At 40.5% G+C, this 27,156-nt stretch overlaps 1 protein-coding gene across 1 annotated transcript; it reads left to right on the top strand.

Moving 5' to 3' along the window:
* Positions 1–456: 456 nt before the first annotated feature.
* On the top strand, positions 457–25,986 carry LURAP1L (leucine rich adaptor protein 1 like). The gene is made up of 2 exons (XM_037374470.1): positions 457–1,014; positions 24,123–25,986. The coding sequence occupies exons 1-2, from the start codon at positions 463–465 to the stop codon at positions 24,495–24,497; spliced, it is 927 nt and encodes a 308-aa protein (XP_037230367.1). The 5' UTR covers positions 457–462; the 3' UTR covers positions 24,498–25,986.
* The last annotated feature ends 1,170 nt before the right edge of the window (positions 25,987–27,156 follow it).

Genomic DNA, 27,156 nt, shown 5'->3' with positions numbered 1-27,156 from the left:
GAGGAAGTGGGTACAAAAATAGCAAAAATAATGAGGTGGGGTGGGGGCTGAGTTAGCTTGCCTGGAATAACACCTGTTTGAGGAGTGGGAATAACTGCTGCACGTATATTCCTGTCGCATAAAACATTATTTTATGTTAGAAAGCATCTAGGGTCACAGAGCTCTGGTGACTGCCTTATTTTATTTTCTCTTTCCCTTCTCTTCTCCTTTCGTCGCCCTTCCTGTTACTCTCCTCTGTCCTCTTCCCTCCCTTCCTGCCCTGTCCCTTTTCCCCTGAAGGCACAGGCCGTTCCCGAGCGCGGCCCGGCAGCTCCCGGGCGGGGAGGGCATTCCCCGTCGTGCGAGGGCGCCCCGCCGCCGCCGCCCGTGGCGCCTCTCCTCCAGGCATTACGGTAGGAGGGCCGCGCCGCGCCGCTTCCACCTGCCAGCGGGCTTTAAAGTTGCAGCTGGCCGAGACGCGCGATGACTCGGGTCCCGGTGCGAGCGGGCCGGCAGGGCGGGCGGGCAGGGCAGGCGGCCGCCAGGCAGCCGCCGGCGGGGCGCCCCCCGCACCCCTTGGCTTACGCGGGGGGGTTCTCCGTCGCCTCAGCCCTCCTGCTTTTGTCTCTGCGCCCGGTGGCACAGCGGGGCCGCGGCAGAGCAGGGCGGCGGGGGGAGGGTCGGGCTGGCCCAGGAAATCCACATGTGTGCGGCGGGTCACCTGCGAGGCTCGGCCGCCAGCCCCGGCGCCACCGCGGATTACCGCGCCTCCGCGCCCTCGCGGCGGCCGGGCGGCCGCAGGTAGTGCTGGCGCCGCTGCCGCGGGCCCCTCCGGGTCAAGCCATGGAGCCCGGCGTCCCACCAGACCTCCGCGACGTCGAGCAAAAGCTGGGGCGCAAAGTGCCCGAGAGCCTGGCGCGGCCGCTGCGCGGGGAGGAGCTGCCGGGACGCCCCGCCGCCGCAGCACCCGGCAGCCGCCGCGCCGCCGCCCTGGCCCGGCTGGAGACGAAACTTCACCTCCTGCGGCAGGAGATGGTGAGTGGCCGAGGGCCCCTCGGCGGCGGGGTTTGGCGCGGTGCGGTGCGCCGCGTCGGGTCGTCAGAGGCGCTGGCAGCGGGGGCGTCAGTGCAGAAAATAACGCGCGGCCCCGCCGTTGTAAATGGCTTTTCTGCATCGCACCTGTTTCCTGCTGATGAGTAATGCCTAACGAGGTGCTGGATCTTTTGGGCTGAAAATTTGGCCTGCTATTCAGTGACTCAATTTCTGGACGTTGGTCTTCAGAGACTTCCTTAACTCCAAACAGGCTGCAGAAGATGCACAGTGATTCTTGAGCAAACAACTACTGGTAATTTGGCTGAGAGGGTTTTTTTTTTTTGCCGGTGGTCTGTGATGGGACAGTGCTGTATTTAATTCGGAACTGATGATGTGCCTGCTGTCTTAATGCAGGTGCTTGTCCTACTTGTTGTGACACCATCTCAGTATTAACTTTTTTTTTTTTGATGGTGCTGTAAAACTGGCATCATTTTTTTAAGGCAAACAAACTTTTTGCAAGCAAGTGAGCAAGCAACTAGTGAACACTCAGCAGACAAGATTCTGATGATGCAGAGTATTTCACATGTGCAGGCGTAGTTGGCTTCCACTTTTTATTAGAGTGTCGTTGTTATGTGAGGTCCCAGAAGACTTTCTTTGGTAGCAGTTCTTTCCATAGCTCTTGCCACTAAAATTATTTGAAAGCAGTATGGAATTTGATCTTGTTGGGATGAGGATTTTGTTGGCAATCTGTTGAGATGACTGTATGCAACTATCTTGGAGCCTAGCCATTTACAGCAAACGAAGCAATCTCATCCTATTTGAACAAGTAAATGCCATACCATCAGGCCCTGTGCAGCCTTACATACATATAGATAGATACATATATACACAGATAGAGAGATAAGCAAAAGGTGGGTGGGTTTGTAAGAGTGCCTAAAAAAATAAGCATGTTGGGGGGGAGAGAAATCAAGAATGGATATTCTGAGGGGATAGCCAAGATGATGATGTTAATCTTGAGATGTAACTTACAAATCACGCTTGCTGTTCTGTGGCTTCATATGGTTTAAGAGATCCTCACAAATCAAACTAAAAATCACAATGATCGCTGTGAATTTCAGTTTTAACACTGATCCACATTGTCAGCATATCTCATGTTTATTTTTCAGTGTTAAGCTTGCACAAGCATTGTAGAGTGACCTGCAGGTAAAAAACTGTTAGGGATGGCAGACTGCAAAGGAAATAAATAAGGTAGCCAGAGTACGTGGCGTGGCTGTCTAGACATGTCATGACAGGCCTATTAAGGGGGGCAAAAAATGAGTGACTTGCCCTCATCACCTTTTCCTTTCTAATTGGTCTCTTCACCTACTTGACACTTGCAAGTTTCATGTTACAATCTTCTATCTGCCTCTTCTTCCTCCTGCCACTTGGTTTCTTTTTTTCCTCCCTGCCCTCAATGTGAAGGTTTTAGTTCCAACATCCTTGACCTCTCCTATTCTTTGTCACTTAAATAACTGACTTTCACAGCTGAACTCATTGCTCATGCCAAGTAAGGGGAATTCTGTTACACACTTCCCCTGTTTGATTTCTAGTCTCTTGTCCAGGCCTTTAAACCACCAATATAATGACTGTTTGTAAAAGGTGAAGCATGGCTACACTATGTCTTTCATGTTTTCAGCTGTCTTCAGTAGTCCAGAGTATGGAAGTCTTCCTGGGGTTTTCCTCTACTCTCTTTAGCAACGTAAGGATTTTCCTCTATCCTTAAACTTTCTGAAGGTTATTAATCTGTTGCTTTCCCCTCTGCAGCTTGCTTTGTGACATTTTACAGATCTGATCAATTTAAGAACAATATTGGGTAAAAATCGTAGTTTCCTTCTATGTTTCACTTTTTTTTTAACTGCACATCATTCCTAAAACAGAACCAAAACTTCTATCTAGCTTATTATTTTACACCACTTTTTAACATATTCTTCTTTGGCTTTGCTGCAAGGCCTAAGAGGCCTTGAACATGTAGCAAAGTAGTTTATAGCTGCTGCAGTAGTAAACTTCCAAAAAATGGAAAGATTAGAAGTTTAGAAAGTCAAGTGTCATCCATCAAGCTTTCTTTTTCTAGTTGTGCTATGATGGCAGCTTCTGCAGCCCACTCACTGAACTTCAGGTAGTCACATCTGTGCTTTTTTTTTTTGTCTGAAGTCTGAAGCAAGCAAGCAAACTTTTTTGTAAGCATTTACAAAACTAGGTTATTCATGCTTTCCTCTCTTGGTCACATATAAAAACTTGATATGGACTACTGCACTGGCATCTTGATCTCTGATGCCGAGCAGTGCTGTTTCATTATCTTCTTGTGTTCTTGTTCTTGTTAATGAAGATATTTTGGACAGATGTGGCTATTTTCTGTTGTGTTTTGTTGTGGGTTTTTTTAACTGCTTTATACAAATTGTGCAGTTGTGCACCTCAACTTCTATCCTTTCCCACAGCTATTGTTAGTCACAATGACTGTGTCTGTACTGACAAATTTCAACTAAATCTGATAAACAAAGATACTGCCTTAGTATATTTTGCATTATCATTGTGTTGAAATCATGCTGATCCCAAAGCTCTTGACTGTGTGTGCTGGTTGGGGTGGGGTTAATTTTCTTCATAGCAGGTTGTATGGGGCTATATTTTTGATTTGGCCTGAAAACAGCATTGATAATACAGGGATTTTTTCATTATTGCTGAGCAGGGCTTACACAGCACCCAGGCCTTTTTAGTTTCTCACCCCACTCTGCCAGCAAGGATGCTGAGGGGCACAAGGAGCTGAGAGGGGACACAGCTGGGACAGCTGACCCCAGCTGACCAAAGGAATATTCCATATCATATAATGTCATACTCAGTATATAAAGCTGTAGGAAGAAGAAGGAATGGAGGGGATGTTCAGAGGGACGGTGTTTTGTCTTCCCAAAATGGAGCCCGGCTTTCCTGGAGATGGCTGAGCACCTGCCTGCCCATGGGAACTGGTGAATGAATTCCTCGTTTTGCTTTGCTTGCATGCACAGCTTTTGCTTTCCCTATTAAATTATCTTTATCTTAACCCATGAGTTTTCTTACTTTTACCCTTCTGATTCTCTTCCCCCATCCCATCAGGGTGGAGTGAGCAAATGACGGAGAGGTGCTTAGCTGCTCGCTGGAGTTAAACTACGGCACAGTACTCTGCTAAGGAGGTATTTTACTGTTTGCTATGTTCTCTCATTATTTTCTGGCTCATAGCTACTATAAAATACCACTGTGTTCCCTGACATCCTGTTGATTGGCCCCTGACAGTAAAGAACAAGGAAAGCTTACCTTAACCTGTTTGTAATGCTCGGGAGTAGACACCAAGCCTTATCTCAGGCTGCATTTAATCCTTCCAGTGCCCAGAGTAAATTCAGATGTACAGGAGTGGAAGTAGGTGGAAAGTTTCATTCATCTAAAACTAGTGGGCCATCTCCTTTCCTGCCAATGCACACTTTGTCCTTCCAAATAAAATGATCTTCTGTTCTTCCATCTGTCTGATATGTGAGAAACTAGTGCTTGTCTTGCTTCAGAACAAAGTAGTGGTAGCTGTTGGACTGGATACTTCTTCAGAAGAGAGATATGGTGGAAGCTTTGGGAGCTCCCTCTCATCAAGTTGCCATGACCTTGGGCTGGAAAAGCGTGAATGAAATGGTGGAAGTGATCACCTCTCCTGTGTCATCTGCTGCAGGGGAATGTTAAGAGATAAGCATATAAATGTGTCAATATTTGATTTGAAATGCTGTTTTTTATTGTAAGTTGAAGCACCTTACAGGTCAGGGAGGGGTGTGTGTAGCAACAATACATCTGCTAACTAAAGGCCTTGAGGCTTGCACCTTGCTTCAGATCCTTTTGCTGCTCCCACTGTATGCTTCTTTTGCCCTCAAGCTTTATTTTTGCTGGTAGTCACTGGATCACACAAAGCACCATAGAGTACCTTTCTTGAAATATGGACCTGCCAGGCCTCCTTCCCCTCCTTTACCTTCAGTTTGCCCCACCAAGGCTGTGGTGGAGACTCTGTTGGATTCTGAAAACCTTTAAGGCATAAGACCATCAAATAACAGGAGAAGCAAGGTGTAACTGCCCATGTGGGTCAAAACGCTGTGTTCTGGTCAGCCTAGGACGTGAGGAGTGCCTCCTGCTAGCCAATGTGCCCTTGATTCAGTATTAAATTTGTCACAATTTTAATATTAAACTTTTTCCTCCTGTGGTTTTTTTTTTTTTACATTGAATCTTCCACTGGGGCATTAATAATCCTTTATAGCTGCAGTCCTGTTTGTGTTGTGTCATGCTTCTAAGGTCACCATTCAATACACATGACTTCAACAGCTACGCACTGCAGTAAATTATCAGTGAGGTTCATTCTGCAGCCCAAAATGATACTGCTTAAAAATCCTCATTTCTCCTTCAAAAGTTCTGGGGATACTCAAAGAGTAACTAAAGAAAGTGTGTTTTTTCTTCTTTTCATTCAAGTTTCCCAAATCAACTCTTTGTTTCCTTGAAAGCCAGAGTATAGTCTGCATTACATGCAGCAAAAAAAGTAGCATGCTTTGCATAACAATATTTTGGGCAGAAAAGGTAAACTGTGTCTTGGAGGTGAGAGGTAGATTGCATTGCTGGGACTTTTAGCTGAGATTCCTTCCAGTAAGCACTGTTGAGGATCAGATACTGTTAATGAGTCTGAAGGCTGAACTGGGTATTCTCAGTGCAGCAGTTCTTAGGGTGAAGGGATAAAGAAATGGAAACAGCCCTATTCCCAAGAAGCTGAGTGTGTCAGACTTAAGCTTAAGCTTACTTGGGATAGAGGCATGTTCCTATGCTTTCTCATTAGTTGAGTTTTCTCCCCCTTTGTTCTTCTACTTCTGTGTTAGTGTATTTGTAAAAGGCTGATTAATATGGAGCCCTGACAAAAGTAAAGACCAAAGAACTAAAAGTATTTTTTATTGATTGAAATTAGATAAATATGATCATTACAACGCCAGTCCTTTTCTCATTCTTACGTATTTTTTTTTAATATAGTCTTAGCATGGAAATGAAGGTGCAGGTTGGAGGGCAGAGCTGCTTTGACTCTATTCTACCAGCTTTTAAGAGCTTGAACAACTTAAATTTGCGTAGATTTGTTAGATCCACAGTGTGGGGGGTCTGCCTTGATTAGATTCTTTAAAGAGCCTTTTTAAAAAGTCAACAGCTGTGACTTGAAACATCTCTTTAACACATGCTGTAGGTACAGGCTGCTACTTCCACTGTTTTGTGTGATAACACCAACTGACTTAATTGAAGCCAAGATCTGGTTCAGTATGTCTAGTCAGCAGTTGCAAAGCTTTGTATCAGGTGCTGGTTTTCTATTAGATTAATGGGAATTTTTGCTTAAAAACTTGATTGAAGATAAAATCATAAATATAGAATTACTAGCGGCTAAGCCTCAAGCCTGTGTAGTAGAGTTTGATTAACCTTGGTTAGTGATTCAGTGAATCCCTGAAGTGAGGCTTTTCTTGGAAGTAGAAAGAAGGCATACAGAAATGGAAATATATCCATTTCTCCAAGTCCTCTTGAAGTGCACTGAAAAAGCTGGTAATCTTGGGTCTTGCTAATGAGCTCTCTCCTTTGTACCCTCATATTTGCTTGATGTGGCAGAGGAGTTTGTAAGTTTTATGTATGATTGGGCAGTGATATTGGGATAATTGTGTTAAAAGTGATTTGTAGATAGATCCTTAGGGAAAATGATCCAATCTAGCAAGAAAAAGTTGTAACCTAATTATAGTACTGGAACTTTACCAAGTTTTCCACTTTTTCAGAGTATCTTTGGGAGAAGGTGAGCAAGTTTATTTAAATTAATGCAATTTTAAACATATCTTTTGACTGGCAGATCTCACATGGTGCCTGGCAAAAGGATTTGAATTGTGGAACCATCTCCATGTTGCTCTTAGACCTTCCAGCTGTTCTGATTCAGCTGTTGAAGTGCTTACATCCCCAGGAAGTACTGATGAGTATGTGCTTACGTTTCTAGCTACTTCACCAAGAGTCTGTGGAACATTGCTGATACCTTATCTAAGAGCATCAGTGCGAGATACCAGGTGCTTCTGTCCCATGCATGAGTTATCACAACAATCAGAGATACTTCACTCAAGGCTTCCAGTTAGACTGCCATGTGTGATACTGGAGGAATTTTACCAGTGTGCTTAACTATAAGTGTTGCAACTGTGTACCGATGACATGGCCAAGCTGAACAACACTGTATTATATAGTTCAGCTACTACTAGAACGCAGTACTGTATAGTTTAGCTACTAAGTAGATAAGAATGGGTCTGAAACCAAGACATGAGCCAAAAGTGCTGAAACAGAGCCAGAAGAAGAGAAGGTCATGAAAAGAACAAGAGGAAGATGGAAAAGAGGATGAAGAAAGGATGAAGATGTCCCAAATTACCACCAGAGGACCCCCAACCCATTGGGCCACACACATGTAGTAAGAGTGTAGATACAATAAGTAGTTAATGGAACTGTAATGAATATGCTAATGGTTTCTCAGAAATGTTATTAATATGTATAGATCAGCCATAGAAAGATAAACAGGGAGCAGAGTTAGTATGCATGTTGGACAGAACTTATCCCCCCATGCATCTGGCACTGAAAATAAAGAATGCCTGCTTTATAAAACTCCAAACCAAATATTAGAATTTTGTCTTCAACTTTTCAGTATCATGTACAGGTAGACTTTTGCCAGCTCTCATTTCAAAGAATATGTCTTACTGTTTCATGATATTTCTTTCCTGATTACTTTGTTTCAAGGCTAGAGGAAGTATTTTGTCTCTGAAGTTGCCTTTTAAAGTCTGTTTGTTGATAATGTGTAATGAAAAGACATGAAAACTAAACCCTTTCTGCACAGAGCTCTGCAGTTTAAGTGACTTACAATAGCTTTTAGCAAATAGATGACAAATTTTCTGATTAAATCAGAACAGCATGATTTTAATAGTCTGGACTGGAAAAGGTCATCTGGTTCAATTTTTCATGCAAAAGAGAGTCTGGGTGAGATTATGGAGCACCCTGTCCAATCACATCTTGATGACCTCCAGCAATGGGGACTCCACCAAATCCCTGGGAAGGTTGTCGTAGTGGTTGGTTGTCCTCACTGAATGCATCACAGTTATATCAAAATGAAACCTCTCTAGGTGTAACTTCTGCCTTGTCTTTTCCACGTGGCTCCTTCTGAAGGGAGAGCCTCCATCCTCCTTGTAGCTGCCCTTAAAGTACTGTGATGAGGTCCACGCACAAGACTTCCCTTCTCCAGGGAAAGAGGACCTAACTCCTTCAGTCTTTCCTCATAAGGCAGGTTCTCCAGCCCTTTGACCATCATAATTTTGTGTGGGTACTTTTTTTTTTTCTGTGGATACTTACGGCTAACAATAATTGAAAAGTACCTTTTCTGTGTAAGCAAGAAAAACTTGAAATGCACAATACCAACTAAATATACTTAACAGAGGTGATGGCCCATAAGTGCATTTCTAGTCCTTGATACTTTTTCCCCCTAACAGTAAACAGTTAAAAGACTATGTTTTAATTCATTTTTTAAAGGTTACAAGATCATTTGTCTGTTCTCTGCCTTCAAGCTCAAAACCTAGGAAACCTTCCACAGTAGACATGTTGATTTCCTACTTGTCCATGGCCTGGAAGAGGGGCTGGATGCTGGTATCTGGAGCAAATGAGGACGAACTTACAGAAGTAAAAAGATAGAGGATCTGAACTGATGGAAAGCAATTGGAATCTCATAAAATTGAGTACAATTTCTGTCTTGGATTTTCGCCTACATTTATAACCATAGAACTTGGGCATCTTGCACGTAAGCAGTTCCAAAAGATGGTTCACAGATTATTGTTTGTATAGGTGGAAGAGCTCTGAACAGAAAAAATATGGTCAATCTCATAGTAAAAGGGGAAACTTGTTATAAAGGCAGACTTGCAGCCTTGGTTTTCCAGCCCTCGCTGTCGTAAGTGAGGCTGCTAGTTACAAGCATTTACCCGTGGTGGATTTCTTTTTGCCTTCACACCAGTTGTTCTCGGTGTTGAATTTTGGCTTCAACCATGCAGTTATCCTTGCTGGTGTGGAATGAGAGCTAGTATCCAGTAGGACAATGGACCCTAAGATGGCATGGGTGTGTCAGTGTCTGTATTTTGGAAGTAGCAGTGCTGAGGCCACCTCCAATAAAGAAGATATGTCCCCTACACAGTCTGTAATCTTCTCTGTCAGTATTTTTAAATTGTTAGTGAAACACAGGGAATAGGCAATACTTGAAACCTTAGCATGGCTTTTGTGAATGCAGACCTTCTGTGCTGGAGGGATAAAGGAAAGTGATGACTTTAGAAGTTGTGATGACTCAGAAGTAGCTTGACCAAATACTGCTCTAGAATAGTTTCAACAAAAATGGCTTTTTGCAGGCTTCTCAGAAAGCTGTTACGTTGTTTACAATGCTGTACAAGCTGTTAGTTGCAAACGTTAAAATCAACTAAAGGAGGAAACAGGAGAAACTTGAATTTGAACTGAAATGTGAGGGTGTCCATCAGCATAGCAACTCTGAAAAGCAAGGTTATCCAGTTTTGGCCTATTAGTTTACTAAATGCTTGGGGGGAACCACCAGCAAAAAAACCCACAACCCACCAAACTCTGTAAGGTTTTCATTTACCTTTTTTCCTTGTTAGTGTGAGGGTATTTGGTCGCTCTAGCTGTTCTCCCTTGCATCCTTGTACATACTGCAGTTGTTTTCAAGCAGTTTTGAAATAACATCCTTGTCATTGGATAACTTCAATTAGTTGCAAAAGGGAATTGTAATACTAAAAATTTTACACCTCTGAATCTTGATCTCTTTAGCTTTTTTTTGTGGCAGACAGAATACATTCTCAAGGACTGGAGAAGAATTGGAGAGAGAACTAGGTAGGAGTGACTGCTGCAGAGTTTGAGGAAGAAGTTGAAATACTTGTTCTGAAATATATGGCTGCAATAAAAGCCAGGGAGGAGATTAATAATTAAAGTAATGATGTTTCTTTAATGTAGAAGATAAAACATTCCTGCACATTTGGGGTATTTCCTTTATCAGTTAAATGGCTACAAACCAGATCTAGCTGGGAAACCTTCTGTACCTGCACTGGCTATAGTAAAGCTGGTTATGAAGGAAGTACACCTTGCCCCAGGATTAAGTTGCTTTCTGAGCTTGATTTTACCCTGTACCATGATGCTGAGCCATGTGAGTGTACAAATGGCCTTGGTACCCCTAGAGCCAAGTATGCTCTTATTTTGAGTCTTTAGCAAACTGTAGCTGTGTTAGGAGTAAAACCTAGAATGACAGAGAGAATATTCTTGTATGCATCCATTGAAACTGTTGTGTTGTAATCAGCATGGTATTGCTCTTTGTTTGCCTGTAGCGGATAGGTGTCTGATTAGGATACTGATTTCAATAGTTGTTGAATTCACAACTATGTAGTGGCTTATGTCAAATTAAAACATCACTAAGACTGGTGTGTGCAATGGGTCTAGACTGTTCTGTAAAGTAACCAGTATTGGAGGATGTGGTTTAAAGACAGATTTTTAACTGACTTACTGAAATAATCTTCTTTGTTTTTCACAGCTTTTAACATGCTTTCTTTTTGTCATCAGCCATTTAGAGCTTAGGTGTCAATGGATGTCTTTCCATGTCTTTGTCTCTAGTGAGAGCTGGGTTGTGTCCAAAGCAACTGGTGGGCTTGGTAGGTACATCCTGAGGCGTTCTCTTCAATGACTTCTCAAAAGCTGTTCATTCAATGTCTCCGAGCAGTTTGCAAGCTTCAAGAGATGCCAGACTATGTCAGGGGAGTGTTCATGATTAACCAACTGGAAAGAACCCTAGTCTGGAGGGTAACCAAACTTAAGTGACCAAAATGCATCCAGAGAGCCTGTAAGCCACTTTGAGCAGTTTTGAAAAGTATAAACAACACAGCTCAAGGTTTTTTTTCAAATCTAGAAGCATATTTGGATGGTCATTTATTTCAAAAATAACCTGTGCTGTGTTCCAGCAGTGAGTTCCTCTGCCTACCTGCGGATGACTGTGTGGAATAAAATGTGTTTGAGGATTCCCCTCTCAAAGTTGCTCCAAAGTTTTGCCTCCTGCCATAAGAGAAAATAAGGAGAGGACAGTAAAGAGTATATATACATCAAGTGTTAAAGCTAGCTACTCTGTTTTGACAGAATATGCAACCTTTCCCAGAGCTTCCCTAAACACAAAGAGAGCAATACTGGCACAGTTATGCTGCCCTGCTGTCAGCAACCTAATCCTTCTCTTTCCTCCCTACCAACCTGACATTTCTTAATTTTTGTGTTTTATCAAGGGAATGGTATGGCACATCTCTTACTTTAACAGGAAACACACACTAGCTAAGCTACTAGGAGAAGTTATCTGAATGTTTCATTTGCTGTGCTCTAAAATAAACTTCTCTTAATACTGTATGACCCTGCTGGGTACAGTACCAGGTGAAGCAAAAGCATTTAGTGTCTGCAAAGCAGTGCTAAATTCCTCTTTAACTACTGGGAGTTTCAGATTTTTATAAACAGTTTAATAGCTTAATTTGTATTTGTGTTCACTGTTGTTAGATACCAGCTGCATTCATGACTAAAATGCTTCCAGAAGGAGAGTAATTTTATTGCATTGCTGCTTTGGCCATGAAACTTACCTGTCTCCATACAGAAAGAAGCACACATTCAGGAATTATAATGTAAGAAATGTGCTGAGTGTTTCCAAGCTCCCACATTTTTACCTTGGGGTAGAAACAAAGGTAGAATAGCTCTGTTGCTTTGCATTTATCTAAGCGAGGCTTTTTTGTCTTACTACAGTTTCCACTGGCTTAAAGAAGTGTTTTATTTGAAAGGGTTGCACTGCTTTTTGTAACTCTTATATGTGCTTATGAAACATAGCAAACATTGGGCACAACCCTCTTATACATTTTTCAGTAAACAGTATTTTTTAAAAAAAACTTACGGAGCTTCAGATTCTGACCTTGACCTTTCCAATAATCCTAAATTACTAGGAAACAGTCCTGATAGCAAGGAGGAAACAGTGAAGCATTTCTGTGCCAGCAGAAGTGGGTTGTGCATTGGTTTGCCATCTCTTTAGAAAACCAGTGAAGTTTGGAAGGGTGGCTGGAGAAGGCCTGTTCCAGCTATATCATAAGCCTGAATTGGTCTATATCAGCAACCAGACCTATACAGCTTTCCTTTTTGGGCAAAAACAAATGATGTGTGTTTTGAACAAAGTACATGATAAAACAGTGGTAGTGTCATGTTTTAATGCAGTTGAATACTGAAGAATCCTTTCCATGGGCAGAAGGTTTTCTAACAGAATTTGGATGCATCCATGCTAAAACATGACAACATTGAGAAGTCATTCAAGGAGTCATGGTAAACTCTGACTTTAGACTATTGTTCTAGTCATCTTAAAACTATAGAGAGAAGCAATCATGAAGTCCAAGTGATAATTTTAGAAGACTTCTCCTGATCTGTGACTACAAACACATTTTGCCTTCACATGGCCACTTCAGCCACTGTAACCATTAATGGACTATCCATATATCATGGGACAATTGTGCCATACCCTGAAATATTTTAGCCTCAAGTGGTGGCCTGTGACAGATTTCTAGCATTACAGGGTTTGTGGAAAACTAAATCCTGAAACAATAGAAGGGAAAACCTCTTTGCAAGAGAAGAGCAATACTACTAGCATGCCAAAGCAATAGTAATTTTCTTAAACTTCGCATGCCTATGGAATTTATGTACTCCTGCATTAGCACCCAGCAGTGGCTGCTGTGACTGGAGGAATAGAGTGGAGGCACAGTTGGTTTCCCCATAGGCACATGAGGTAGCTCACAATGACCATCAATGCATATAGCTAATTATGTGCAGAGCAGCAGTCCTCCCATTTCAGAGGAAAAAAAGAAACGCAGCCCAAACCACCATATGATATGTAAGATTTTGTCATTTCTCTCCTTAATTTTTATTAATTTGTAGTCTGTTGAAATTTAATGGTGAAATTACTTCAGAAGAGCCTTAACAGCCCTTTTTGAATACAGCTGTATTTCTCTAGTTCAACTCTATTGTGTCCCTTGTCATCTACTTTCACTTCCCAGGTCACTCTTGATTATTGGCAAAGGCGGCATTTGTCTTTTCCTAGCTATCTGGTGCAAGTCTTGCACCTTATTTCTGCTTTACAACTAGTTTAGTAGGTAGCATTTCCTCAGTGGGAGGAGAAATGGGAAATGTAACCAATGACCCTGATTCCTTCCCCTCTACTCATACCTCTGGTAACTGCACTGATGGCTATGATTAATATTCTTTGCTGGACTAGGATCAAGCCATATTGCCCCAGTAGTCAGCTATGTAGAAATCTTTACCAAGAGCAGGTTTAGGTATAAAAAGAGCAATGTGATATGAACTAGAGTGGTGTAGGAGAAGCTACGCCATATGGTGTGAATGATGTTTACTGGTTAGAGGAGGGATCAAATAGTATGGAAAGGCTGGTACCTAGAGCGCCTGGGTTTGTTCTGAGGTTTATAGTTCAACACTGATTACTGCTGCTACCTTCTTATGAGGTGACCTTAGCGACAAGCGTAGGATTTCTGTTTATTTAATTTATAATATATCCTTTCGCTTTATGATCTGGGTAATCTTGCCTTGTGGCCTTGAGAACGCGTTACTGCAGTGTGTTCTGTGAGAGCTAAAGGGTCACTGGGCTTTTTGAGCCAAAAGGGCTCAAAAGCTGCAGCTAGGATAGCCTGCAGCAGCCTTCCTGGCTAACTGTTTTGACCAAATTCTGTGTTTCAGCTTGCTAAAAATGGTTCTAGCCTCTTGTTTACTTCTATCTTTTTAACCTGGAGATCCTGGGTGCAGGTTGGCAGCTAGCTGTTTGATACAGTCTTAGCGAGTGAGAAAGAACTAAAGTAGTTAACTATTCATAGATTATTGGAAGTTTGGAAGGGTATTTTTGGTGAAAAGATTCAAAATACTCAACTTTGCTTTCTTTTATCTGAAAGATCTCAAATTTGCTGCCACATTCAGATGGGCACAAAGCCGATGTACAAAATGTATTTTAGCAGGATGGTGATTACAATGGGAAATTTGGTTGAAGTTTTTGATTTAAAAGAAAAAATAAGACTGAATCTGAAAGACATGCAACTTCAAATAGAGCACAGATTAAAATTAGGGAAAAAAAAAAAACAACCCCAAACCTTATTTGATAAGATGTTGACTCATTTTTATTCAATAAGTGAAAAGATTTAGTGCTGAAACATGGTGATCATAACTTTTTCATAGGGGAAGAAAAATCCAGTGATCAGCACATCACTTTCTAACTCTATTAAAGCAGTTCTAAGAGGACATTTGATCACTTAAAATTACAAGGCTGTCTTGAATTTCCTTTTTATTCTTATTCATATAAACCTTCAGTAAATACAGTGGGATTTTCCTCTTAGTAAAGATTTGGTTATTAGGTTAATAATACACTTTTAACAGGACCTACTTAATTTCCAGGGCCACAGAATTATTACAAAAATAATCTAATTTTGAATTCTGGGGAGATTCAGACAAAGATGTTACACTTTTTTAATCTTACGTGTCTCTGCAGTGGTATTATGAAAGTTCAGATTTGTCTCCAGTGTTTTATGTTCAATAATGTCGCGTCTCAGTTCTGACTTAAAACAAGTTGCAAGTTTTTTCTTGATTATTTTTTTCCCTTCCTTTTAAAAATGATAATGAAGTGAGGATCACTGTCTTGGTAAAAGCAACATTTTCAAACTTTGAATATACCTGTAAGCAAAACCCATTATATTCTTTCACTTGTATTTTAGTTCTATGCTTTTGAGCATACCTACACAGTGCCAGTACTGATATTAAGGAATTTTAAAGGGATTAGCAGGTCTGGAGTGCTCATTAACCAAACCTAATTCAGAAATTAACAGATACTTTATCCAGCTTTTGCGCTCTATTTGTAAGATCATGTTTTGGTCAAGTCAAGCATAAATGAGGCAGAGAGTTAAATCCAATGGTAAAAAAAAAATAAATAAAAATTACGCTGTTGAGACCCAGTGCCATATCATGTTGGTGTGGAAGATGTATATAGTCCTGTGTGGTGTGGTGTCTAGAACACCACTACAGTGATGCTGTGATTGTCAGTCTGCCATGACACTTTGACACCCACAGCTGATTATTACCACTGTGTATTGACCTGAACATTTGTGCTGTTATTATCTCGTCTGTCAACATATGTGGGTCCATAGTATGGATTTTTCTAAGCATTTTCACCTCTGTCACAGCAGGTCCATTTCTAAGGTCAGATGCTGCTTTTATGACAGCAGTAGGAGATATTTGGAAATGTTCAGTAAAAACTTCCAATAGCATTAGAGGCTTTTTGCTCTTTGGAAAATCCTACGTTTCCTTGCTGCTCCTTTTAATGTTCATTGAACTAAGCTTTAAAATATTTAGGACCTTCCTTTCATATTCATTCATCCTTCTGAGGCTGGATATTTCTCCCTCTGAATTCTGATGTGTTTCTGTATTTAAAGAGCTGATTTAGGGTTTGGTTTTTTTTTTTCATTTGGGGAGGAGTTGATGAAATAGGGACTTAACTAACTAATGGCGGGGTGGGGTGGGGGTGGTCCTATTACTTGCTCTCTGATTATGGCATGTTTCTTTCCGATAATCATAGTCATACTTACTTAGTAGGTATTTGAACTGTTTCTTCTTTTTCACCGTAAAATAAAAAGATGGCCAAAAATCTAAAACAAACATCCAAGAAAAAGATTCTTGTGCTGAGAATTTTGTGTTCTACTTAAGCATAGAGGATACCTTCAATAGTATAAATATATTAAAAAAAAAAATAGAAATTGTAGCCTACTGAGTAAATGATTGTCCTCATTTCAGCTGGGATAGAGTTATTTTTTTATTCTTGGTTGCTGGTGCAGTGCTGTGTTTTTGATTTGGTATGAGAACAATGTCAATAACATGCTGATGGGTTTGGTTGTTGCTGGGTGATGTTCATACTAGGTCAAGGACCTTCCATTTCTCAGGCCCTGCCAGCGAGAGGGCTGGAGGGGCACAGCAAACTGGGAGGGGACAAGCCAGGACAGCTGACCTGAACCAGCCAAAGGGATATTCCATACCATGGGGTGGCATGCTCAGTATATGAACTGGGCGGGGGTGGCCGGGGCCTGCCAGGCACTGCCTGGAGACTGGCTGGGCATCGGTCAGCAGGTGGTCAGCAATTGTATTGTGCATCACTTGGGTGGGTTCTTTTCCTTTTGGGTTTTATTCCTCTCCCCCCACCCTTTTTTATTACAATTGTTGTTATTATTACTTTTATTTTATTTTTATTATTAAGTTGTTCCTGTATCAACCAACAAGTTTCACCTTTTTCCTAATTTTCCTCTCCATCCTGCTAGAGTGGCAGGGAGCAAACAAGTGACTGCATGGTACTTACTTGCCAGCTGGTGTTAAACCATGATGATGATTCATCCAAATCATTGAGATTTTACTGGGTGTTAATGAAAATGACAAGCTGCCCACAGATGCTCCACAGAAAAGGCTCATGCACATTTCAGGGAGGTAGAAAGATGCCTTTAGATCCACTTTTTTTGTTACAGAGATAATGTAATTAAACAGTTGCATAACTTGTTATGTATTTTCCTGTGAAGTCAGAAGGAAATTAGTATGTATAAAATGAACATATCAAAATATATTGGTATTATAACACAAGAGTGTTGTAAGACGAATGTAAATCAGCAATATTGGGATTTCCTATACCAGATGATAACCATAGTAGCACAAATAAATGTCTTTGAAACCTGTTAATTTTTTACACTCACTGCTTACCGAGTTAACTTGCTCCTTCATGAAGTTGCTCTGCCTCCTGATTATTCTGGTGGTGGCTCAGATCTGAACTGCCCGCTTCCTTGCTTTAGGTGATGGGTGTTTGGTACGCTCTGTTTACAGAAGGGGAATCCTCTTCTGGCTGATGCCAAATCACACTGTCTGTCTTTGTCTTTCCTAGTTAAAAAGAACTGCTCACAAAGCTGTTATGTTGCTGCCAAATTTTATGGAAGGAACTGTAGAGGTATTTGTCATAAGCATTTGGTTCAGGATCGCGCTGGAACTGCATCAGGTTGAAATAAGGTCATGACCAGGCTAGAGCTTCTTAAGCCAGCAAGGTCAAGGGTGCTGTTAGAAACTGAAGACTTAATGACCGTTCACTTTGTAAACAACTGGGACTTCAGTGATAATAACAAATGCTGCCTAAGAATCTACTATGAGGGTTTTAACAATTTTGGAGTCTTCAAGAGAAACAAGAGTATAAATAACCAGTTTTGCAGAAGAAGGCATGAATTAAGTGATCAGGACTGCCTCTGTAGCCTGCCACAAGGTTTTTATTGTGACTCATGATGGAAGTATGGCTGAGAAGGGTTGGTGTAACTTGCGCAGTTTGCAGAAATAAACTAGGTCAGCAAACTGCAATGACAAATCAACAGTGGGTCAATTTACCTTTTGTATATGTAGGGTTTGTATGTGCTGCCTCATTGTCTGAAGATTACCACAAGCCTAAAAAACATGAGGAAAGAAATGGGAAAACGTTCCAGCAATAAATTATAACACAAAGCTGTGCTGCAAGAAACTAGATGCACAAAAAGCTGTTGATCTACATGTATTACTGTTGACTGAAATGTAGTTTACCTAAAATAGTGGTGAGGTAAATCAGTCGGACATACATGGCATAATGATGAACAATGGAGCACCTACGCTGATTCACTGTTGGTTCGATCTGTGCCAGACTTTGGTTACCACATCCATTGCTTATGCATATGAAGACATGAGAGAGCTCACACAGTGTCAGGTTGATTAGGTTAGTTCAAATTATTGTAGTGCCTCCGTTATTCCAAGCAAGTTGACTTTGCGGTAGAGTGGATGTAGAACATTCACACAAGCACTTATAGTTCCACCCGTGCATAGATGATCCCTTCCAGCTACAGATAGTAGCCCCGTGTTCTTACACTGTGTCACCTAAAAGCTTCCTGGCTTTTTGACAGTTGATACTGAAGATAGTGTTCAAATTCAGAAGTCAGTCTAGGCATTGTGCTCTGTCATCTGGATCCTGAAATGCCATCGCCCAAAGTGGCTTAATTATATGAAGAAACCAATGCAAACTTCCTGCATCAGTGGGAAAATTTTGAAGTAGGCAAGGGTTTTAAAGTCCTGCGCATGCATATTTACTAATTAAGTAGGATGGCATTTATGCACAGCATATTCATCAACCTGTGTGTTCATGGAGCAAAAATTTGTCCCTTATCTGTCATTTATATTTTTATTTTACGCATGTTAAATGCAGAAAAAAAGCATTTTGTTAGCTCACTGGTGTTCAGAAGCAATTGTAGTATCATTCTGAACTTGCTAGCCTTCAGGTGGCATACCTCATACTTTAAGGTGGTTGCTTAATAAACAAAGCTTCTGTGTGTGTAAGTGTGTGAGTTAGCTCAGTCACTCCAATTAAATAATCTTGCATTCACATATTCTGAATTTTGTACTTTAAATTGATTGCTTATGGTCTTTTTAGCTTGTTATATATATTCTCTCCCATAATTGGTTGATGAGGTTTAATTGACGAGTTTTATACACTTTTGTATCTGCTTACTAAATCTGTATCTTTGTAAGACTCAAATAATTAAACGTTGCGAATCAATGTTTATTTTATTTTTCACACTCACACCTTTCTCCTTGGGAATTAATTTTCTTAGTTATTCTAAAAATTGTTACTCTGTAATGACGAAAGTGGAATAAGATTAGCTTCTGTGACAAAAGGGATACTCAGAATTCAAAATGAATTATTATTTGGACATTGTTACAAAAATATTAAAAATCTAACACCTCAAATTCCATGGAAAAGTGAGGTAACCTGCCTTTAAAAAAAAAAGAAAAGGGAGGTAGGCATAGCTGGGTAGCCACAGAGCTGTTCATCCTGAATGATATGGGAAATAGAAGAAATTGAATGTGAAAGTGGAAAGCTGTCTCTGACACACCCTAGAAAAAGGAAAACAGCAGTAGCATCAATACTTCTAAATTGTAGTTGTCATGCACACCTGTTTGCCATGGAAAGATTCTACTGGTTTGAAATTCTGTTTGTAAAATCAGTGATACAGACTGGTGTAGCAGTGTTTAACAACAGATGGAATCTGCTCCAGTTTCATCTAACCTCTTCACTTGCTAATTCTCTTCTGCTCACACACTGAACCTCTGAACAGGTTTCAGTAGGGTGCCATATTTTGCTGCTGTTTCCATCCAACATCCATTTATTGTGAAATATCTGTCCAAAATTATACTGCCTTAAAAACACAGATTACATAGTAGCCAACCCTAGATCAGTGTTTGAATCCTGCCTGAGATCATAGGCAGAGCAGAACTTCTGAGCTGAGTGACATAAATAGCTCCCTGAATCCATTAACTTCTAAGGGGTTTTTTATGTCTTATAGTGACTTATTTCTCTGTGCTCTGCCAAAAAGATTTGTCTTGAAGGAAATACCTTGTTATTCAAACTCATTATGGGCTCTTTACAGCACACAACATAAAGGTGTTGAGGAAAAAATGAAACTAGTACCTTTAAAATAAATTTAGGAGTGTCTTTTCCTCAGACCACATTTTATGGTTACCATTAATATCCCTGCAGACTTCCTGTAGTTAAAAGAAGCAGCAGCATGTGACCCCCAGGAATCTAGAAGGAAGTAGTCTGCAGAGAGGGACTGGAGGTGCAGTTTTGAAAGATTAAAAGGATATATTGAACAGAATTTTTAGCTTAGTCATTGGGGGTGGGGGGCGGGGGGAAGGGGACCCGCTATCTTTGGAGGTGACTGGAAGCTATATCTGCAAGACATGCAGCAGAAAAACAAGTCTGTTCTGCCTGTAGTGTGAGCGCAAGTGCAATTTTGATCCAAAAGGAAAGTGATCAGGCTAGGGACAGCTCATGCACTATTTTGGGAGACTGCCAGGAAGTGATAATTGTCTTTGTTAACAGCCCTGGTCATGAAGAGTTTTATTCTAAAACCAATAATCTACCCAAATCCTTTCTTAAAAACACTGTATGTGTAAAAATAATATGAATACTTGTATATTTATGTGTATATATGTATGTGCACAGACGTCCATATGTTTGTGTATATATATAACGTCTCTTGTATAAGGTACGACAGTGTTGCACATCATCTTAGGGAAGACCATAAGGCTAGCTGTGCAAGGAAAAAGTACCTTGTTAGAACAACTAGTATGAGAGGGAGGGAGGCACAGGCAGGTGCTTAGGCCAGTTATCCTTTCTAGACTGAAGGTCTGGTTGTGTTTGAATGCTGATCTGTTCTGTCCACCTATGTATGATAGCAGACTGCATTACTTGAAAGATGCTGTCACTTCAATTTAATTACTGTTCTTTGCCATGACTAGCTGTTCAATGTTAAACATTTCCTGGTGATCTGCACTATTGTGGTTATATAAGCTAAGCAAAAAGATACAGAAGCTAGCCTGTAACCAGAATTCCTTTCTTGCTGTCTTGTCAGAATTTCTGTGTACACCACAAGCTTGTGCTGAGGACTGATACATACTGACATGCACTTTCCCTGTGGTGGTGCTGTGCTCTACCTTTAACTCAAAGAGCAGCTGTAGAAACTGTTCTGAAATACCTGTATTAACCATGATAAACTCTTAGAATATTTCTGAAGTGCATCTGTAACAGTGCATAAGGAATGGAGCTATGAGACATGATGAGGTTTTACTGTGTTTAATCCCTTTAGCTGAACCATCTTGGAACTGCCTTGTGTACTCTAATGGCTACATTAGGGTTGCAGCTACATAAGTCAGTATGAGCTAATGTGATTGTATCTGTGCTAAAGCAGGTAAGAGGCAAGAAATGTAGTGACATTTTTGTATTATCAAACAGATGATTAAGTAAAGCATATTAAAGAAAGATGAGAGTGGGCTACTTTTTAATGTTTGCTTTAGGAGGAGCACGCTGTTGATATGGGAGATTTGGGACAATAAGGTAGCTGGGTGGAGGAGGACTCAAGTACGCAAGAATGCAAAGAAACACTGCCAGTAAAGGCTATTCTGCAGAAACGCTGAAGCTATATATGTATTTGGAGCAAAAAATTATTCCTGTGAACTGAAATATGTGAGACATCTACTTAAAAGGGACTGTTTGATTAGAGGCATATTGGTGCTAGCTCTGTTAAACATTTCCTTCATTGGCCTGTTGGGAAATTTGCTGTCTCCAAGCTGGCTTATATTCAGAAAGTTGCTGAGGTCTGTAGTTGTATTTGAGAAGTCGGGTAATTTACTGCTTTCATGACAGCCCAGTTGCTGAGCAAATGGTTTATCGTGATTTATGGGTAGGAGTAGCAGAACTGGCTTGAGCAGGAGGGCTGTGAAATGGTCAATCTGTTTTCAAAACCTCACGTCTGAAACAATGATAGATGGGCAGTATTGTTAAAACTGTGAATGGTAAAGCTATTTTGCACAGTGCCAGGTTAGCTATGTTACATCCTGTGATAGTGGATTGAGGATAATTCAGGAGTCATTCTGGGACTGGGGAGGGAGGCTGGGAATGCATATGAGAGTTACATAGGCAGTTTGTTACTAGCTATCCTTGAAGTATGTTTGTGTTGGTTTGACTGGCTGGTAACTAAGCACCCACCAGCTGCTCGCTCACTTCTCTCTCCCCCTCTGGTGAGATGCGAGAGAGAACAGGAAGAACAAAAGCAAGAAAAACTCACGGGTTGTAATAAAGGTAGTTTAATAAGTGAAGGAAAGAAATTAAAATTAAAAAAAAGTGATACAAAGTCAGTCACTTACAGTCTCCTACCAGTATACCAATGCCTAGCCAGTCCCCAAGCAATGGCTATGTTGGAAAGGTGAAACCCATGGGTTTTATTGCTGAGCACAACATATATAATGGGCATATAGGCAGGGAATTGGTTAGTTCTGGTCAACTGTCCCAGCTCTGTCCTATCCAAACGTCTTTCTTAGCCCCGGCCTATCATTGGGGGTGCAAAGTGAAAAACAGAAAGGCCTTGAGGCTATGCGATCACTGTTCGGCAGCTGCTCAAATGCCGGTATGCTGTTAACGCTGTTTCAGTCACAGATACAGAACACAGCCCCATACTGGCTGCTGTGAAGCTTCCCAGCCAGAACTAGTACAATCCCTTGCAGTATATAACAGAATAAAACCACATTAAAATAACTTCTTCAACAATGGTACCAGGTCAGTGTAACTTCAGATATTGAGAAGACAGCATTTGAGTATGGAAAGAACTGTGTCCATATTGTACTTCTGGCAAAACGAGACACAGTCTTTGCTTCCTGACAATACCGATTCCGTTCCAGTCCATTGTGGCTGAACAATACAGATGCTGTATTTCTGAATAATGGTTGTGGACAAGGAGAATAGTATAAAACATCTATTGTCTGGCAGAACAGATCTTACTTCTTCCTTGTTTCTCAATTGAGTGAAGACATTGAAATTTTTTATATACTGTGTTGTTTTTTTCAAATTAATAAGCTGAAAGTTAAGATGTTAGTGTCCTTTGGAAAAGCATGTAATGAATACACATACATCAGATGTTATGGCACACATTTTGTAGAGAGGTACACTCAAATTATGTATAAGGGCAAGTATTTTCTAAATGCATGTATTAAATCAGTGACATCTCTGCACATATTATGCTTGATAAGTACAATTGAAGGGTATAAGAACATGTGATAAAATATGACACAAATTACATGCTACACATGGTATCCCTATGAGTTAATCTGAAACGACTGGCATCTTTTTCCCAGTGGTTTTAAGCGTGCATGCCCTATGTTGGCAGTATGGCAAAAGTTCATAGAGGTGGAGGTCTTACTGTGGAAGTGATGAGACTGAAGGTGTGTCTGTTGTGATGTCAAACATTTAGTAGTGCTGAGGTGCTATTAGAAGGGGCTGCAGAGTAGATTAGGTCACAAACTAGTGTTATCTTCTCACATTATGGGTGTAAGCAGCTTCTGTCTCTCCACACTTGTTATTGTGGTCAAACCTAGAATCATCTTCAGTTCGTCAGACTGCCTCTTCACTGTTTTTAACCTCTTTCATGTGATGAATAGGAGGTCACACAGATATTTTTTTTGTTTTCTTTTTTTGTCAATGCTTGTGATGTTTCAGATGAGAAGAAAGAAGCAACAAATAAAACTCTTAGGCCTCACCTTTGTGTAATCTTGTGGAAATTCCCTGAGGAGAAAGGCTTTGGGCTGTTGGTGGCCGAGAACCTTGACATGGCCCAGCAATGTGCACTTGCAGCCCATAAAGTCAACTGCGTCCTGGGCTGCATCCAAAGAAGCATGGCCCGCAGGTTGAGGGAGGTGGTTCTCCCCCTCTGCTCTCATGAGACCCCACTTGGACTAGTGCATTCAGCTCTGGAGTCCCCAACATAAGAAGGACATGGGCCTGTTGGAGATGGTCCAGAGGAGGGCCCCAAAGATGATCAGCGGGCTGGAGCACCTCTCCTATGAAGACAGGCTGAAAGAGCTGGGGTCCTTTAGCCTGGAGAAGAGAAGGCTCTGGGGAGACCTTATAGCAGACTTCCAGTACCTTGAGAGGGGCAGTTTACAAGGGCATGTTAGTGATAAGACACAGGGTAATAGCTTTGACCTGACAGAGAGCAGATTCAAGGTTAGATACTAGGAAGAAATAATTTACTGTGAGGGTGGCAGGACGCTGGAACAGGTTGGCTGGAGAAGCTGTGGATGCCCCATCCCTGGCAGTGTTCAAAGCCAGGCTGGATGAGGCTTTGAGCAGCCTGGTCTAGTGGAAGGTGCCCCTCTCCATGGCAGGGGGATTGGAATTAAATGTTCCCTAAGATGCCTTCCGACCCAAATCATTCTATGATTTGTCCTAGCTGTGAAAGATGGATTTTTTTGTGTGGGTTTTTTTTAACCCATTCTTTTCCTTCAGCTTGCTATTTGGAGTTCCATTTTGAAGAAAATTAGTAATATTTTTATTCACTTTTGCCTTGTAGGTTAATCTCCGAGCCACTGATGTGAAGCTTATGCGCCAGCTACTGATCATCAATGAAAGTATTGAATCAATCAAGTGGATGATTGAAGAGAAAGCCATTGCCAGCAGAGGTAGCAGCTTGAGTGGCAGCCTGTGCAGCTTGCTGGAAAGTCAGGAGACGTCCCTTCATGACAGCTGTAACAGTTTACAAGACTGTAGTGATGGACTGGATGGAATATCAGTGGGGAGTTATTTGGACACCTTAGTGGATGATGTCCCTGGTCACCAAACCCCTTCAGATATGGAGAAGTTCAGTGATTCTTCTATTATGGAGGACTCACAGCCTCTGCATAGGCATCCCAAAATTGATTCAGATGAGTACTACTGTTTTGGTTAATAAAGTTCCAGAGGGACACAAATGCACTTGTACTTACCCTTTTGTACTTACCCTTTTTCTTTGCTGCTATTTTATTTCATATGCAAACTCCACCCCCACCCCAACTTCATTTGGAAGGAAGACATAACATGATACTTTCATTCCACTTCATAGCTTTTCTGTTGCTTCAAATACATTTTCTCCTTTGTCGGTTGGGCTTTCCTCTTTCTCAGCTTTTCTTTTTCTAATTTATTTTTGTAATTTTTCTTCTGTGTGTTTTAGTTTTTTATAGTGCTGTATTTACAGGTCTTTAAAAGTGGTGAAGGAAAAGCTTTGTCTTTAAAATGAGACATCCGGGCATGACAGCAACAGTTTTGTTCTTCTTGGCAATAAAGTATCTTCTGATACACATATGTTGTGGTAAATTTTCTTGACTACCAGGTCTGGCCTTTCCAAAGACACTTCTTATTGAGCCTTAAATCTGAATGTTGAAAATACCTCTACAATATAATTTTCCTTTTGTAAGCAATGATATTTGATTCTGTTAGGCTGTCTTCACTTGGAATATAAAATATCCTAAACTTTTCTCTGGGGTTTCTTTCATCTTGAATGTTCTCATCCTTATTGTCTAATTATGATTTTAAATTCTGTGCTTCATTGGTGTCTTGCAGTGATGCATTCCAGTGCTAGAAGCTCTGCCTATGAGTATATTTCATGTTTTGTGCTTTAAACCTTTCATTTTCATTGAACCTACTATTTTATAGGCATAGTCTGTATCCCTTAAAAAAATGAAGGGCATATCCCACAATAAAAATACCCAATTCTAATAGTTTGGGTTCTGATCCGAAAGTCCTCAGTGGAGTTACTTTAAAAACACAATTTGAATTTTTGAAAATTTTTACCTTGAAATGTTGTGGGATGTGGACAGCACTGGTGAAACTTTTTACAAGAGGCAACAAGCTAGAAGCCCCAACCTTAACAAGTTGATTTTGCTTTTACCAAATATTACTAAAAGAGAGTGTTGCCCTGCTGTGTTTTTGTTTCCTGTTTTACAAATAAGAGTCTCCTTTAACCTTTTTATGCCTACTGGTAGGGTTAAGAGGTATGGCTAGTCGATCATATTGGAAGCATGTGAGAAGAAAAACAGGAAGAAACTGCTCTGTGAGAAGTCTCGGCTTTGAGCCATAATAATAAAATAACAAATAAACAAGGTTTTTAACCTTCTCCAGTAAAGAAGAAATAAGAATAAAAATAAAAGAAATAGAATGGAACTGTACACTTTAACAGATTAATGGATGTGTATTTCCAGTTTCCAGATAATGAAAGAGGTGTTGATACTGATACATCATCTAAAAGTGTCCTGTCTTGCCCTGTCTGTATACCTACTGCCAGTAAATCGTGAAATTCCCTCACTGAAGAAACTAGTGTTTGCCAAGTATAATACAGGCTCCCTATTCAAAATACATTTTATGCATTCTGAAGGATTAAAGCTAGTATATGCAGCAGTCAACATATGTTGGTCTGGTTCATTTTGAGAGAAAGTAATAGTCCAGTAAGATTCTGCTCATTCAAAACATGTCTCCATGAATCTTTCTTGTCCAGCCTTGATCAACATCGAATGTGGAGAAAGGGTAAAAACTCAAGAAATTTGAAGTGGCAGTTTGTGCTTTGTGGTTAGCTCCATTGCTTCTCAATACAGTAGATGTCTCTGTCCCCCAGAATTAAAAGACAAGGTATGTATATTTTGCATCAAACATCATGATTTATTGAGATAGAGTGAAGAAATATGTGGTTATCAAGAATGAGGCTTCTCATTTCCAACTTCTGAGATCAACCAGGATATTGCAGATAGCTTGAAGGAAAACAGAGGCAAGCCTTCAAATGCTCACTTAACATTTTCAGGTTTTTTCAATCCTTCCCTAGCTTATTACTGCTGGACATATTTTGGAGAAAAAAAAAAAAAAAAAAAGGAAAAAAAATCTTGTAAAAAATAATTTCTTGGTGTGACATTAAATAGAATATCAACTGTGAATTCAAAATAGGTTTTATTACTTTAAATTATTTGAATCTAGGGAACAGAACTAGCTCCCTGGTATAAAACTCTGACTCTTTAAAGTGTTTCTACCTTTATTGCTTGGCATGAAAGTTAAACATCAGGATGTGTACTCCCTCTGAATGTAATGAATGTGCAATATATACAGCCTTTTCTTCTCCAACTGAGATTTTGGGCAGTAGACCAAGACACAGATAAAATTTTTCTGCTATGAAGGAAATTCAAAAAATATTAACATACCTTCTGCAATAGCCACTAGAGTTATGCTGAAATTACTTCAAGGAAAATACTGGCTGTAGCTGTCACCCACCTACTCACCACTGTAATACTGGATAAAGAGTAATTACACCAGGGATAGATGTATCATGTTGTGATTAAAAAGTTCATTTAACTGGGAATCAAAGCTGGCAGAAAAAAAAACCTACTACAAGAAGTGGTGAAATAAAAACTATGTGATTAGAAGCTTTTATTCCTATATGTCTGCTGACTGGATGTACAGAAAGAGTACAAATGACAAAAGAGAGATTCCAGGAGACTCTTAGAAGGAAACAAGAATTTCCAGGTGCATGTTTCTCATATCCAGGAACATAAACACCTTGGTTTTTATTATTGAAGCATAAAAACTTC

This window comes from Falco rusticolus, chromosome Z (assembly GCF_015220075.1).
Source record: "Falco rusticolus isolate bFalRus1 chromosome Z, bFalRus1.pri, whole genome shotgun sequence".
Classification (NCBI taxonomy): domain Eukaryota; kingdom Metazoa; phylum Chordata; class Aves; order Falconiformes; family Falconidae; genus Falco; species Falco rusticolus.
The sequence above is the reverse complement of the archived record's forward strand: the minus strand, read 5'-3'. Positions and strand labels throughout refer to the sequence as shown.